This window comes from Equus quagga, chromosome 15, assembly GCF_021613505.1.
Source record: "Equus quagga isolate Etosha38 chromosome 15, UCLA_HA_Equagga_1.0, whole genome shotgun sequence".
NCBI classification, from domain to species: domain Eukaryota; kingdom Metazoa; phylum Chordata; class Mammalia; order Perissodactyla; family Equidae; genus Equus; species Equus quagga.
The window spans coordinates 80,654,080-80,670,411 of record NC_060281.1 but is presented as its reverse complement, the minus strand read 5'-3'; the positions used below and the strand labels follow the sequence as shown (position 1 = coordinate 80,670,411).

At 59.2% G+C, this 16,332-nt stretch overlaps 1 protein-coding gene across 1 annotated transcript in view; it reads right to left on the bottom strand.

Moving 5' to 3' along the window:
- TRPV4 (transient receptor potential cation channel subfamily V member 4) overlaps window positions 1–16,101 on the bottom strand; it is a 36,472-nt gene extending 20,371 nt beyond the window's left edge. Inside the window, exons 1-2 of the mRNA XM_046640915.1 lie at window positions 16,044–16,101; window positions 1,703–2,119 (exon numbers count right to left, since the gene is read on the bottom strand). Coding sequence (XP_046496871.1) covers window positions 1,703–2,088 — 386 coding nt within the window. The 5' untranslated portion in view covers window positions 2,089–2,119; window positions 16,044–16,101. The remainder of the gene's footprint in view (window positions 1–1,702; window positions 2,120–16,043) is intronic.
- Between the last annotated feature and the right edge of the window lie 231 nt (window positions 16,102–16,332).

Here is a 16,332-nt window from a genome sequence, read left to right as displayed (position 1 = left end):
AGGAGGACCAGGTGAGCAGAGGACACCTCTAGACTTCAAGATTGCCCTCCAGAAACACACAGGGGCCTGAGAGGGGTTCTCTGGGGTTTCCGTGGGTGGATGGCAGGACAGATAGATGACAGATGGATAGACGGGTAGATAAATATTTGAGTGAGTGATGAGGGACCGAGGGACCAGACAAGCGGGTGGACAGGTGGAAAGATGGGTAGCTGGATGAATGGATGAGTAGCTGATGGAGCAAAGGGGCTGGTTTCCAAGTCTGGGTCAATTCAGGGCACGTTAGGAACAGCAGGGTCCAGACCTAGAGAGGATCATAAACTGCACTAGGCCACCAGGAGCAGAGGCTGGGAGCAGAGGGGACAATGAGACTGTAAGCCCCACTCCCTCCCCTAAATTGCCAAAAACTTGGGGAAGTCCCCAGACTCCCTAAGCAACCAGGAAGGAGAACTCAACCTTGCAAGGCAAGGAGTCCGCAGGTGACAGACACCAGGGTTATGCTGGAAACAGAACCCTGGGGGCCTGGGATTGCAGAGTGCCACACAAACGACATGAAGGTGCCGTGCAAATGCCTATGAGTCTGGAGTCCCGGCTGCAGGACTCAGCTCGGCAGAGCCCACTGGCGGGAGGTGACCTCGGGGGTTGGAGGCTCCCTGTCCCCAGCTAGGCCTGGCATAAAAGGCATCATTCTATGGCCATGGCCATAGACCACTCCGTGGAGATGGCCACGTGCTGTTACCCCAGCCAGGGGCTTCTCTCCACTCTCCTGCTCCTCTTTCAGCCAGCCTCCTTCACGGGAAAGAAAGGGTTAACGCCTTGGCTGGAGGTTTGAACTCTCCCCAAGTCCCAGGAAGGCCACGAGATGCCCAGAAATGAAGGTGATGCTTAGAGAAGACCCAGGACGGGCAGCTGGGGGGTGTGCCAACAGGAGAACGTAGATGGATAGATGGATGGATGGATGGGCAAATGGATGAAAAGATGAGTGAATGAGTCAGTGACTGAGCAAATGAATGAGTGAACGAACAAATGGACGGGCAGATAGCTGGGTGAATGAACTGGTGATTAGAAGAAAGGAAAGAAAGAAGGAAGGAAGGAAGAGGGGGAGAGAGAAAGAAAGAGGAAGGAAGGAAAAAAGAAAGACATTAGAAATGAAATGAATGAATGAATTATAAATAGTTTGATAGATAGCTGACGACTGGATGAACAGAAACACTAGGTAGATGGGAGGATGGATGGATGTTTGAATGAGTAAATGGTGGATAAATAGAAGGTTGGTTGTATAGTGGATGGCTGGACAGATAGACAACAGATGGACAGACGGTAAATAGATATTTGAATGAGTGGACGGTGGATGGATGGATTGGACAAGTAGATGGACAGGTGGAAAGACAGGTAGCCAGATGAATGAATGAGTAGATGATGGATGGATGCATGCATGGATAAGTGGATGGATGGATGGATGGAGGCATGGATGGATGGATGGGTGGGTAGAAAGAATGGATGAATGAGTGGATGGATGGAGGAATGGATACATGGATGGATGGAGGCATGGATGGGTAGACAGGTGGGTGGAAAGAAGGATGGATGAATGAGTGGATGGATGCATGCATGCATGAATGGATGAGGCATGGATGGATGGATGGGTGGGTGGGTGGATGAATTCAATACAGAGAAGACCATTGGCCAGGCAGCCAGCAATACTCACTCTATGACCTTCTTCCTCCACCGCTTGTTGTCACTGGGATGGTGACGATAGGTGCCATAGTCAAAGAGCGAGTCCATGGGTGCCTTCTTGGGCCCGGGCACCACCGAGGACTCATACAGGGTGGACTCCAGCAGGTCAATGGGGTTGGGCACCCCCTTGCGGAAGGCGCCCTGGAACTTCATGCGCAGGTTTGGCCGCCCATCGCTGGGGCCAGCAGGGCGACCCGTATCATTTGGTGAGTGCGAGGGGGAGCCGTCTTCCCCTTCAAACAGATTGGCCAGCGAAGAGAGGGGGAAGGCCTCCCCACCAGGGATGCCACTCTCATCCCCGGGGGCCTCGGCCATCTCCCCAGAGCCTGTGCGAGGGCCTTCGCTGGGGTCCGCCATTCTGACCCCGCACCCGTCTGCACTGCTCGGCCTGCAAGGGAACGGGAGGGGAGTCAGGCAGAGTCTGCCACTGGTGGGGGCTCCAGGAAGCCCCCTCCCACGTAGGCAAACAGCACTGCTGCCAGCCGCTTCAAAGCCACGGTTGTAATGACAGGGGTGTGGGGTGGCCACTCCCAGATGTGGTTGGCTGCCGGCCCCAGGCGGGAGCTGCAACAGGAGCCTCTTTCAGAGGCCTGGAAAGGCCTGTCTGCCTCAGGTCCAGCTTCCCTGGGCATCGGCTGGAGGAGGACGGGCCTCAGAGCCACCCTGGACCCCAAACCCGGAGGCTGGGGCTTACGCCTGACCAACCCAACCAGCCTCAGAGCTCCACAGAGCAGGGTTCGAAGCCAGGCTCCACCCCGAGCAACTGCGTGATGCTGGGCAAGTCAACGTCTCACAGCCTCGGTTTCCTCACCTGTGAAATGGGGATGTCAGGCACCGCGCTGACCACTGGGAGGCACGCTCTCCATTTTACAGAACAGAAAATCAAGCTTCCAAGACTTCAGTTGACTTTCCCCCAGTGCCAAGGGCTGACCCCTCCCTCCTCTTTCCGCCTGGTGAACTCCCACCGGCCTCTGTTCCCAGTTCAGTTGTCCCCTCCTCCGGGAAGCCCTCCCCATCTGCGCGTTCACGGGATTAGTTAATTCCCGGCTGCGAGCACCGGGTGGCAGGGAATGAGCCGTCTGGTGCCCTCCTGTGTCCCCAGCAACTGGAAGGGCACCGCAGGGACAAGCGACCTTATGACAAAGGAGTTCTTTGTCTCCATTTCTCAGGTGAGGAAACTGGAGCTTTAAGAGGGGCAGTCACAGAGCTGGTGGGGAGAAGAGCTGCACTGGAACCCACGGCTCCGGGCCCAGCATTTCGCCAGGAGAAGGGCAGGGAGGGGCAGGGCCCTGCTGGCGGACTGGCAGCCCCTGGCCTCTGCGGTGCACGGCTGGGCGGGTGGTGCTGGCACTGAGGGCCCATTTCCTGGAACTCCCACCATCCCGCCCGGGCTGCAAGGAGATGTCTGAAAAACCCTCTTTTCTGAGTCTCTCCCTCCCCGCCTGACACACCAGCAGAGGCACCAATAAAGACTGGCTCCCACCTTGTTTGTCCTGGGCTGCCAGGAGGGAAGGCTTGGGCCGCAGAAGTGAGGGCCTGGCAAGGGGCCTCTCTTGGCGGGCACGGCAGGGCACACAGATGTCAGAGTTCCCACTGGGGACTGGCCGCCCCTGGGCCCCAGTGGGGAGGGACAGCCTGGACTTGTGAGTCACCCAGGCCTGGCTTCTAAGCCCAGCCCTGCTATTTACATGCAGTGCGACCTCGGGAAAGTCACTTTAGCCTCCCGAGCCTCAGTTTCCTCATCTGTAAAATGGGTACAATTGCAGCAGCTTTTTCACAGGTTTGGGAAGAATGAAATGAGATCGGACATGCCCAGTGCCGCCCCTGGCACTAAACGGGGGGCTGTCGCTGATATAATCAAAGGGAAAAGGATGGGCCAGGAGTGGTTTCTGGAATCAGATACACCTGGTTCTGTCTGGGCCCTGGTTAGTTAGCAGCTGTGTGGTCTCAGGCCAGTCACTTCCTCTCTCTGGGCCGCAGCTTCCCCACTCATAAAGCCAGGGTCACCACGCCCCCTCCTAGAGTTCTTGGGAGATGACAGGGACCTCGGGAATCTGAAGCGCCCACTCAGGGCTGGCACCCGGTAGGAGCTCAGGAGACATTAGCTCCAGTCCACCTGCCAGGTGGGGGAGGGAGACCGGGCCCCGGGGCCCCTCGAGGCCGCCATGTGAGTGTGGCCTTGGTTCTGCAGGGACAGGGGGCATGCTGAGGCAGGGAGGGGTGTCCGTTGGGGTGCAGGCATGGAGGGGGAAGAGCGGGTTTCCCAGGCACAGCCCTGGTGGCCTCATCGGGGACCCCGGGGTCAGAGGGAGAGGAGGCGCCAGGCACGTGCCTCTGCTGTCCACACCCTAATACCACACCCCTCCCCAGGGACCCCTCACCCCACGGGGGCAGGGCCTAATGGACACCCGCCTCAGGGAGCTCCCCAGGCCAGGGGAGGCAGCCGGGAGAGCCCCTCAATCCCTGCCATGACTGCAGCCCCCCCCAAGGGACCCCAACCCGCATGGCATCCAGGCTTCCTGGGGGCTCCACAACAGAGCCTCTGAAGTCAGCCAGCCCCGGGTTCAAACCCCCTCTGAGCCACTCACTCGCTCAGGGAGCCTCGGGCGAGGCACATGGCGACCGCGTTTAGCGTTTTAATTATGGTGAACTGGTAATTACGAAATAACCCCGTCAGCACTGTGACCATGTCGCCTCGGTCCACCGGCACAAGCCTCAGTGCCTCACACACGCACCCTTGCCAGGTCCGCACTGCACCCCGAGGCCAGGGGCTCTCAGCAGGGCCATTCTGCTCCCAGGGACACTTGGCAATGTCTGGGGACATGTTTGGTTGTCACACTGTGCAGAGGAGAGAGGCCTATTGGCCTCTAGTGGCTGCTAAACATCCTACAGTGCCCGGGACAGTCCCCACCACGAGCAATGATCCAGCCCAAACATCAGTAGTGCTGAGGTTGAGAAACCCTCCCTTGGAGGTAGGTATTGCTATAATTCCCATTCTATAGATGATGAAGAAGCTGAGGCTCAGAGAGGTTAAGTGAGTTGCCTGAGGCCACACAGCAGCTTAGCAACAGAGCCTGCATTCAAATCCGGGCAGTTGGCTGCAGAGCCTGGACCACCCTAACCCCTCGGTTGACTGGGCCTGGCCTGGTGCCACACCAAGCCCTTACTGTATCTTGTTCAAGGTGCACGACAGCCCTGAGAGGTGACGATTATGGCTACAGTCCATGCTCATCTCTCTGAGCCTCAGTTTCCCTCCTGGTTAAGGAGGGTCACAATAACAGCTATCCTGTAGGGCTGCCATGACATAAGGCAGGTCAGGTGTCTCTCAGGTACCTAGTCAGCACTGGATAAACGCCGTCATCGTCCTCATCACCCCGTGGTACAGGCCCCTTCCCTGCCCTCCTCACCCCTCCCACGCACACAAGTGTTGTAGTCTGCAGCCTGGCAGCCACGGCCCACGGTCGGATTCACCCAGCCCCTCCCGGCCTCTCCCTCGGTTAACCCCCCAGAGCCTGGTGCACAAAGCTGGGGCACTACTCCCATCTTACAGCTGAGGAAACTGAGGATCCGAGAGGAGCCACAAAGGCTCCCCAGGGAGTGACTGGCCATAAAGGACCCCCGATCCTAACCCTGGACTCCTTCCACACCACGCCACCCAAGCACGTGTACACACCAGTGAGCATGTACACACAAATGTACATATGTGTACACACACACGCACACACAGCCTGCCCGGCTGCTCTGTGGCAGATTCTCCCCATGCTGCCCTGTTCTCTGTGGTCGGGGAGAGAGCTCACTCCCTGTTCTAATTTGCTCCGTAGGCTGTCATTACACATTCCAAACCCCTGCCAGACGGAGGGGGGAAGGAGGGGCGCAGGCCAGGGGGAGGCAGGGAGGCCTCGTGCGCCTCCTGTGCGCGTGAATGTTGTGTGCGCTCATTTGCGTCTTTCCCCACGTGTGCATGCAGGTGCGTGTGCCCGCTGCGAGCAGGGCGTCGCGGGGCCCTTCACCACCCCCCACCGGAATGCCTTTGCAGCAGGCAGGACCCAGCGGGCACCAGGCGAGCCTGAGGGACTCAACCCAGGACGTCTACGCATGAGTGTGAACATTCCCACACTGCGTCCCCATGGAGTTCATTTAAAGCCGCGATTTTCAAACATTTTTGTTTTACGCATCTAAATCGTTTTTTTGAGTATGTATTTGAGATTATAGTCTGCGCACAGAGGGCAGTTGTGGCAGGATGGACAGAGAGAGGATCTGAATCTCTGGGCCCAAGAAGCAGGATTAGAAACCATTCGCCTATTCATTTAGTCAACAAGGGTTTATTGAGCACATACTGTGTGCCAGGCACTGGGGACACGGAGGTGAGCAAGACGGAGGAATCCCTGCCCTCCTGGGGCTGACCTTCTGGGGGCAACAAAGTAAACAGCTAGACAAAGAAAGAAGCAGAGTCGTGTCTGACGGTGTGAAGAGCTGTGTAGACCCGAAGGACTCCGGAGTGGCCGAGTTAAGGGGTGCAGGGGTCCCCAGCAGGGGGAGGGGACACAGGGCTCAGCCAGGGTCCCCAAGCCCTCCTCTCTGCCCAAGGGTCATGCGTTCTCCTCTGATGGCCCCTGGGGATGCAGTTGGGGCCCATGCCCTGAGGAAAGGGCACAGAGTGGGAGCTAGCATTTTGACGTCAGACAGACAGATCAGGGAGTTGGCTGGCAGACCCCCTGCTCAAGAGCTGGGTCTCTCTTTCCTCACCTGCCCTGGGAATCTTAACTGGGTCATTGTGGGAATAACCAGAGTTGTGTCGAGCACCCCTCCCTAAGCAGCAAATCGCATGACAAAGCAAAGGGCAGGGGCCTTCCCTGGAGGGCGGAGGTCTCCGGCTCCATCCCCGCCCCCTACACAGAGGGTGGAGGGAGGGGCCTGGCCTCACCGCTCCCCTCCCCCTCACCCCTGTGGCTTTGCCCGATCTCACGGAAACCCTGGCACATATTTGTCAAATCCCGTCCTCCTGATTCTGCGACCAAGGAAAGCTGCTTAAACACGGGGGCAAGTGTGGGCCTGCAGGTGCTCCACCCCACGGGGAAGGGCTCCAGAGAACCAGTTCCTGCTGGTTCCCTCCCTCCTGGGATCAATTCACCCCAACAGGCATCTGTGGAGTGCCACTTGTTTGCAGGGCACCGGGGAAGCACGAAAGAGTGGAAGCTCAGAGAACTCACAGTCTAGGAGGGAAGACAGCCGGCCTTTCCCTCCTCCAGCCTTAGCCCTGGCCGTCCCCTCTGCCTGGAACTCCCCTTCACTGGCTGCCTCCCATTCTTCAGGTCTCCTCTTAGCCAGCACTTCCTCTGAAAAGCCTTCCTGGCTCCCCAGTCTAGATCAGCTCCCTTGTTGTTCACTCTTAGAGTAACAGGTGCCTCTAAGGGGACATTGAGGAATGGTGAGGCCTGAGGCATTGGGAGAAGGTAGGTGGGAAGGAAGAAAAGATGGGTAAGTGGGTGGGTGGATGCGTGGGTGGGTAGGAGGCAGGCAGAGCAGGGGGGAGCTTTTGGGCTCTTAGAGAGACCCAGCGCTTTCTTTTTTTGGTGAGGAAGTTGGCCTTGAGCTAACATTGGTTGCCCATCTTCCTCTTTTTGCTTGAGGAAGATCATCCCTGAGCTAACATCTGGGCCAACCTTCCTCTACTTCGTATGTGAGATGCCACCAAATCATGGCACAATGAGCAACTGTGGGTCCGTGCCTGGGATCCAAACCCGTGAACCCTGGACCACTAAAGTGAAGCATGTGAATTTAACCACTATGCCACCAGCTTGGCCCTCCAGTGCACTTTCTCCCCGCAGATCCTGGGGCTCCTTGCCCAATCTGTGGGGCCTCCCCTTCCCGTGGTACGTAGACTAAACATGACTCTGAGCACTTGTCATTCCAGATCAGTCTTGGAGGGGTGGCCAGGGAGCCTGAAGTTTCCTGGTGCTGGAGAGGAAACACCAGCTCTGTCCAACCCCCCACCTTCCAGGGGAGGAAACTGAGGCTCAGAGAGGTGGCGTCTCTCGTCCAGTGTTGCTCAGCTCCTTCAAGGGGGAAGCAGGATTAGAAGCCGTGTGGCCCCAGGACCTGTGCCTTCAATGGGTACTTTACAAGGACCAGGGGCCTCAAGACGGGTGAGGTGGAAGAAGGGGGTGAAGCAAGAATGGTGAGGGGTGGGTGGCTGCCAGCTCACCAGCTGTGTGACCCTGGGCAAGTTACCTGGCCTTCCTGTGCCTCGGTTTCCCCAGCTGTAAATGGTGATGATCATACCATCTCTCCCAGGGGACTGGTGTGAGGGTTAAGCTGAGCCCAGGGCCTGGCAGAGAGCACGCAGTCGGTAAAGGACGGCCACTGTGAGCATCCTTGGTATCATTATATTATTATTATTAGAGATGGATGAACAAGCAGACGGAGGACCAAGGAAGGTATGAGTGCCAGGAAGGCGGAGCAGCTGGGCCTGGAGCCTGGCACCCTGGCAGCCACCTCAGAGCAGCCGCCACTGGGAGCAGCCGGCTGGGAGCCCAGCCTGTTGGCAAAACTGCTGCCCGCCAGGCTGCCCGAGGCCCCGGCCCCTGGTGGGCGGCAGCAGTGGGGGCATCACGCCACGCCGGGCACCCTCCTCAGCCAGCCTGTATTTACCTAGCAGGTCTCAGCCCAGCCCGCTTCCTGTTTGCCGCACAGTGGCCGCCTGTCCAGGGCAGACAGAGCCCCAGTGTCCTGTCAGGTCCCCCTAGCCAGGAGGGCGCCCCCCTCAAGCTCGCACCACCCAGGCGGGGCAGGGCTGGGGTGACTCACCGGGCCCCACAGAGGGCACGGCCAGTGCGGCCACAGCAGTCACCCGGTCATTTCACAAGTCCTTGGTGGAGGGCTCCCGCCAGGGTGCACAACCACCCCTCCGAGCTGTCACGGGCACCCACTCACGTCCAAGGGTCCCCGGGCCTGGGCGAACCCCCGGGAGGCAGTGTGGTTGAATGGGTTCAGAGCATGCGCCGTGCAGCACAAAAGGCCACATCTCCTGGGACTCTATTTACATGAAACATCAGGACAGGCAAATCCACAGAGACAGAAAGCAGATTAGTGGCCGCCAGGGGCTGGGAGATTGGAAGGGCTGTGATTGTTAATGGGTCTGGAGCTCCTTTTTGGGGAAGAGGAAAACGTACTCGAACTAGACAGTGGTAATGTCTGTACAGCTCTGAATATGCAGAAAACCCACTAAATCGTACTCTTCGAAAGGGTGAGTTGTATGGCACGTGGACAACATCTCACTAACGCCTCCTGGCTCGGTGAGCTTGGGCAAGCGGCTCTGCCTCCCCGAGCCTCAGTTTCCTCGGTACAATGTGGGGACGTCACAGGGATCAAACGTCCATAAAGGGGCTGGCACACAGCACAGGCTCCAGGACATGGCGCCTCTGGCCCAGGAGGCCCCGGCTTCTTCCTCCCTTTCCTCACCCCCATCCCGGCAGAGCACAGCCCCAGGATCCCACCCCTCAGACTCAGCTCCGCTCGGAGCACGAGCACGATGCTCCAGCCCAGGAGGAGGGAGACCTCAAAAGCTTGGGACCCCCTTCTCCCCGGCCCAGCCCCTCTCCTGGAGGACAGTCACAGCCACAGAGCTCCCCCCCACCGCCAGAGAAAATTCTGTAGCCTCAGAAACCGCCCAACCTATATTCTGTTCCCCACCTGCCCCTCACTGGCTGGGTGGCCTTGAGTAAGTCACTTTGCCTCTCTGGGGCTCAGTTTCCTCTTCTGTAAAATGGGGGAAATCATTACTGCCACCTGGGAGGGGTGACCCCATATTGGCTTTATAATTACTGTCGTACTGAATATTCATGCTTTCAATTAAAAAATAAAATGAGAGCTCCTACCCCAAAGGGAGTGGTGAGGCTTGAACGCGCTAATTCAGGCATTGAGGACACTGCCTGATGCACAGTAGGTGACCAACAAAGACGAGGTCCAGGGAGCGCAGGGCGGAGTGGGGCTGGACCCACCGGCTCCGAGGCCCGGCTGGTGACTCTGCTCGGAGCCTTCGCCTTCCAAAAGGGTTTCCTCACCTCCTCGGTTCCATCTCTGCCACCTCGGGGAGGCTGCCGGGACAGGCACCGCCCTATCTCCCAGCAGACAGGCTGAGACCCAGAGGGGACAGGACCCCCACCCAGCCATGCACACACCCCTCCACCTCGTTCCCACGCACAAACGTCCCAAGGTTCCCAAGTCAGAGAGGAGGGCAGACACCGTGGGATGGACGAGTTGGGCGGGAGCCCGGGGAAGGGAGCCCAAGGCAGCAGAAAGCAGGTTTGAGACCCTCTCTCCGCCGCAGCCCACCTCACCACCAGCCTGTGCCGAATGCGGGCTGCCGTCTCTGGTCACCTGCTTCGAATTGCAGCCGAGGCCAATGCCCGAAACCCCACCATCGGCGGTGCCTGCTGCACTGGTACATTTCACCCAGCACCTTCCGCTTAACCCAAATAATAGCTCTAGACGTTAGATACTACTGTCTCCATCCCCAGACAAAGAAACTAACTGCCAGGAGGACGGGAGCGCGGGGCTGACATTTACCCACCACCTACCATGCGCTGAGTACCTTCACATTTACCTCCAGTCTGAGGTGGGCATTGTTGCCATCCCCATTTCACAGATGAGCAAACTGAGGCTCCAAGAGACCGAGAGACCCAGCTGAGGTCACAACTCAGCAGGAAGGGAACGTGGCTAGGATTCCAACCATCGGCTTTTAAACGCACTTCAGTCCATCCCTTTGGGGTCCAGGATGCCCTCTCCCTGGGGCCACCTTTCTAATGCCCTTGGAGCTCACCGGGGCAGGCGGGCATGGGCATGAGGAGCTGGGGTGCTGCAGGCAGACAGACGGAGTTTGAACTTGGCTTTGCCACTTAGTAGCTGTGCGACCCCAGGTGGATCCCTTCACCTCTCTGAGCCTCAGTTTCCTCATTTCTAAGAGGGAGCAAATGGCAGCCCCTGTCAGTGGGTTGTTTGGTCATTGTGGGTGTCAGGACCTCGTAAAGTCCCCAAAGGACGGTGTGTGGAACGACGGGAACTCAGACTCAAGCTGCAGGAGGGCAGGGACCTCCTCTGTTCCAGGCACTGCTGGGTCCCCAGGGCCTGGACCAGGGCCTGGCACATAGTAGCTGCTCAAGATACACTTGCTGAATGAATGGACTCAAGGAATCAATGAGCAAACTCATGGACACAGACGCAGGGACTCAGAGACAAGCCCAGTCATTCCCCACAGGACAGACGGGTGCGAACGCTGAAACTCAGCCCAACTAACCAGGTAGCTAGCCAGCTGCCCCCCTCCCACCCTTTAACGGATAACTAACGTAGCACCGAATGCCTCGAGACCCCCTGTGAGGGTAAGAGCCTCCATGGGTCCATCCTATGGCTGAGGACACAGAGGCTCAGCGAGGCCAGGGCACTCGCCCAAGGCCACTGGGTCCGAGCAGGCGGTTTCTCCTGATGCCCCTGCCTCGGTGATGGGTCTGTTCACTCCTTCCTTCCTTCCTTCCCTCCATCTGCACGTATTCCGGGCACCTCCTCTATGCTAAGGGGAGACAGGAGGGAACCAGGCCAACACGTCCCCACCTGAGGGTAGTCGGCCCCTTGCCCGCTGGGGTCTCCCCTGAGCTCGTGGGGCGCACCCAGGGCATGTGTTGGAAGAGGCCCCGCCCCATAAACACACACCCCCCCCACACACCCCCACGAGGAGCTGTCCCAGAAGGTGGCCAGCTCTCCTGGTCAGCCGGGTGGAACCCAGGCCACTCCACCCTCGGGGAAAAACAGGCCCCGGTGAGACTGAGGCCCTTTGTGCAGGGGAGGGCAGGGGGGTCGCGGGGGAGGGGGGCCATTACTCACCACCCCAAGAAAAATAAGAGTATTCCCATTTGGTAAATGGCCCGCCTGTCTGCCCCTGGGGCCCCCACCTCCTTCTGTGGTCTTTCCCACCCTCTGACCTCATCTGGGGCAGACCTACTAGCATTCATGGAGGGCTCTCTACGCCCCTGGCACAGTCTCTGTGACCCTCCCTCACCGATGAGGAAATCTGCTCAGAGAGGTGGGGTGACCTCCCTGAGGCCACACAGCCAGCAGCAGCCAGGGCTCAGGGTGGAAAGCGGAAGACAATTATCAGGAAGGGGTGCAGAGGCAAGAAGGAAATCATAGTCACAGTGAAAGGGAGGTCCTGGCCTCCCTTCCTCATTCCAGGGTGCCAGTTCACAGGACACAACGACACCTAAGGCAGGAGGCATCCAGGCTGGGGCAGGAGTGGCAGCCAGAATAACCCGAATCCCCCTCAAGCTGCCAGAGCTCTGACTTCCAGCAAACCCCGGGTGGCAGCCCCAGGAACAGAGAAGTTAAGCCACTTCCTGAGGTCACACAGCAGCAAGTGGCAGAGCCGGGACCTGAACGAGGTGGGTCAGACTCCAACAGAGGTGAGTCCAAGGTGGCTTTCCAGGAAGGAAGCTGAGCTGGCCACTGGGCTTTTCAGGGACCCAAGGGGACCAGAGTCACTCGCATCTGGCTTCCAGGTCCAGGTCTACCATGAGCCCCAGGTAAACCGCTTCTCTCTCTGAGCCTCAGTTTCCTCAGCTGTAAAATGGGACTCAGCCTTCCGGTCCCCACCCAACTCCAGTGGGGGTGAGGCCGTGACACCATCGAAGTGAACATCGGGTGACAGACGTTGGTTACAAGCTAAACAGTCCCTGTTGGGCCAGAGACAGTCCACACCCACCCACGAAGCAGGCGCCATCATCATCCCATTTTACAGACGAGGAAACCGAGGCCCAAGGGAGTGAGGGAACTCACGGGGAGCCGGGATCCGAACCCAGTGGCCAGGCTCTGGCGCTGGTTTTTAAGCATTAAGTCACCCAAGTAGGAAACACTGAGGGCTCCTGGCGCTCAGTCGAGGCCCGTGAATGTTCCACGGCTGAAACGCAGCTCCTCGGTCCAAACGCAAGTCTGGATCTGCCCTTGCTCCCTTCCGCCCGCCCGCCCGCCTGGCACGGAGGGGCTCTCCGAGGGCGCCCAGGCATGCGCGGGAGGAAAACACGCCCTGGAACAGGCCGGGGAACGGGGTGAGGAAGAAGATGGTGCTTCGGAGCCCCATCTGTGTGCCTTGGACGGTCCCTGCAAAGCAGGAACTGAGAGCCATTTGACACCCATTTGCCAGATAAGGAAACTGAGGCTCAGAGACGCCCAGGTGACTTGCCCGAGCTTCCCTGGTACCAGAGCAGCAGGCCTTGGATTGAAGGCCGGGTCTGTCTGAGCAACTCAGCTTCTCCTCTCTGAACTGCAGAGTAGCTTCCCTGTGGCTCGGGGTCCAGAAGAATGGGACAGGCCAGCTTGGAAGGTAAGGGCATGGATTTGGGAATCAGACAAAGGGAGAGCAGATCCCAGCGCTGCCCTCCCCAGCGAAGAGACCCTGGGCAGGGGACTTCACTACCCAGACCTCAGTTCCTCCCTCACAAAAATGGGCACAATCGTCATTTTGTATCCAATTGTACTGACAGTGTTTGGCTCAGTGCCTGGCACACAGTAAGTGCTCAATAAATGCTTGCTACCATCATAATGACTACTAATGCAGCCAAGCCTGGATGAAGCCAGACAGAACAGCACACCCAGTGTTCAGAGTGGCAGCTGCGGGGCCCAGGACGACAAGTATCTCAAGAGATCTGAATTAATGTTTAACAGGTAAATTCCACTCCAAACCGTTGACGCGGGGCATTCCGGAGGGCCCGCCGGCATGAAATGTCCTCTCGGCTCCCTGGATCCTGAGTGCGACAAGAAAAGGAGCTGCTTCCCGGGTCCCTGTGACTTGGGAAGGGGCCTGGAGTGTCTTTCCAACAGCCAAATGGAGGAAACTGAGGCAAACAGCAGGTTGGGGGCCTATGGGGCATAGGAATGAAGGAGCTGGAAGGACTCAGCCCTCTCAAAATGATGTGTTCAGTCACTCGGTCGTGCAATAGAGATTTACGGAGCACCAGGCAGCGAGGTCACGTCTCCTGTGTTTCTCTCCCTCCTCCGTCTTCCTCCAGCCGCCCCTCTCCACTCCCCCTACCCAGGGCCTTACATCTCTTGCATGGACCACTTCCTCGGCCTGGGGAGCCTGGCCCCCACTCTGCAGCCAGAGGGACCTTTCCAGACCACACGTCCGGCACGTCCCTCCTAGCTTGGACTTTTAGGGCTTCTGGTCTGATCTAGCCCCTGCCTGTCTGATCCTTAGCCCTTCTTGTTCCCGTCACACACTCCAGACAAATGGAACAATTTCTTGGCTCTACAAGCCCCAGGTTTACCCACCTGGCAACAGGTAAAAGTCAGGTCTTTACCTGCATGCTCTTTCCCCGACATCCGCGTTTATTCTTCAAGGTGTGGCTCTAACGCCACCTTGATCAAGCCCTCCCTGATCCCTTCCCTATCTGCTCTCCCACCCTTCAGTATTCTCTCCTGACCCCCATTCATTCGACAGCATACATCTGTCAAGTATCTATCACATGTGCTCACCTTTCTGGGTGCCCACAGGGTCAGGTGAGGGTGCTGCCCGCCTGGAGGCCACGGCTGGCATGAGGGGCAATGCCAGCATCAGGGGGGCAGCAGTCAGGGGTCAGCCCTTCCTCCCATCTCACTGTCTCCCTTGGACCACTCAGTTTACGCCCCTCGGGCTGGAGCTGGCTGGGCTCCAGGTGCATGTCAGTGCCCAGCCCAGGGCTGGCACAGGTGGGCTTTCCAGGGCGGTCTGCTTAGCAAAGGAGGAAATGGCTGAGGCCCAGCTCACACCACGTGAGGCCAGAGGAGTGTCCACAGCCCCTCACCCGGATGCAAGGTGGCGGCTCCGGATTTCGCCCGGGGCATCCGGGCACCTTCCCGGCTCGCTCTCACCCTTGGCTCCCAGGCACCCCGTCCATGAGCCTGGGAGACTCCATTTCAGAACGACCCGCCCTGGTTTTACAAATGGGTACCTGACTGGCTCATGACCACCAGCTGCCATTCCCCACTCTAACATACCAATAAGGGGAGGAAAAGGGGGTCCCCAGCTGTTCTGGTTCCCACGGTTATCCCAACAGAATAAACAAGAGAAATGTGGAAGTGGCCAATTACCTTTCTTCAGCCCTTCCATTAACAAGATGTTTGGGGCAAAAATTACCAGCTCAAGCAGGATAAAGGGCTGGCACTCACTGAGCTCTGAGTCAGGCCGTCTGTCCTCACCCGGGGTCACCCTCCGGCAGTCCCATTTTACAGCTGGTTCCGCCCACACAGCCCCCACACGGACCCCACTTTTAACCTGGCAGATGGGGGGGGGGGGCTGCCCCTTCCCCCTGACCTCTCTAAAGAGGCCAGCTCTTAACCTTCCTCGAGGGCAGTCCCCGAGTGACCCGTGTCCTCGCCCCAGAGATAAAGTGGCAAAGCTTAAATCCTCAGTGGTTCTTAGCATGGAGAACAAAGCCCACACTCGCCATCGCGCCCCCACCCCCATCATCGCAGCCCCACCCCCACCGACACCCCCAGCAGAGGCCCTTGTTTTAGAGGCTGACCGGAGCAACGACAGGCCCACCCCTGCCCCAGCAGCTCCCAGGACACCCCCTGTGCACCAGGCCCTGAGGGCTTTGGGGCCAGACAGCCCTGGGCTTAAATTCCACTTGGCTAAAACCCCAACCTGAGCCTCAGTTTCCCCAACTACAAAGTGGGGAGGACGGACGGAGCAACCGGCTGGGGCTAGGCCAAGAGGGGAGGTGGGTGGCTCAATCCACGTGTCTGTGGGTGGTATCTCCAGGCAAGTGGAGAGTGTGGGAGTCTCTCCCTGTCCTCAGGGACCTCCCAGGAGTCTCCCGGGCAGGGCAGGAGGTTAAAGATTTCCCTGCCCCCAGGGGAAGAGTCCTCTCTAGGACTCAGTAACTAATTAGCGGCCTTTGGAAGTTCCAGACTCACCAGTTCCTGCTGCTTGCTTAGAGGCGGAGGGCTAACCTCAGGCCCCCCAACTCCCGCTTCCAAGCCCCCAAAATGGGGATGCCCCCAGCGCGGGCTGCAGGGCCGCCTCGTCTCTGGTTCCTGGGCTTGGGGCTCGGGGATGCCCCCCGCAGACCCGCACCCCCAGGGCCCAGGGTGGCGCCCATTTCACAGGCGATCAAACTGAAGCCCAGAGAGGTGGTCCTCGGCCCAAGGGGACCCAGCGGGGCCCCGCGCCTGCCGCGCCCGGGGCCGGGATTCGGAGCCTCCGAGACGTCCCCAGGGGCGCGAGGGGATCTCGGCTGGGCCGTCCCTCCCGGGGTCCCCGTCCCGAGGGCCCAGGCCCCACTCACCTCCGGGACAGCGCGGCGCCGGCGGCCGGGAGCGCAGCGCTTCCTGAATCCCGGCCGCCCGCCGCCCCGCGCCCCCGCCCGCGCCCCCGCCCGCGCCCCTCCTCCCGGCTCAGGTTCCAGCCGCCGCGCCGCCCGGCCGCCCCCGCCCCCGCCGGCCCCCGCCCCGCCCCGCGATCGCCGCCTCCGCGGGCCGGGGGGGCCTCAGTTTCCTCACCTGGACCATGGGCGTCACGATTCCCGGAGAGAGGGCTCTGGATGGAATCCTGAGATTTCGGGGTCCTGATTTCCC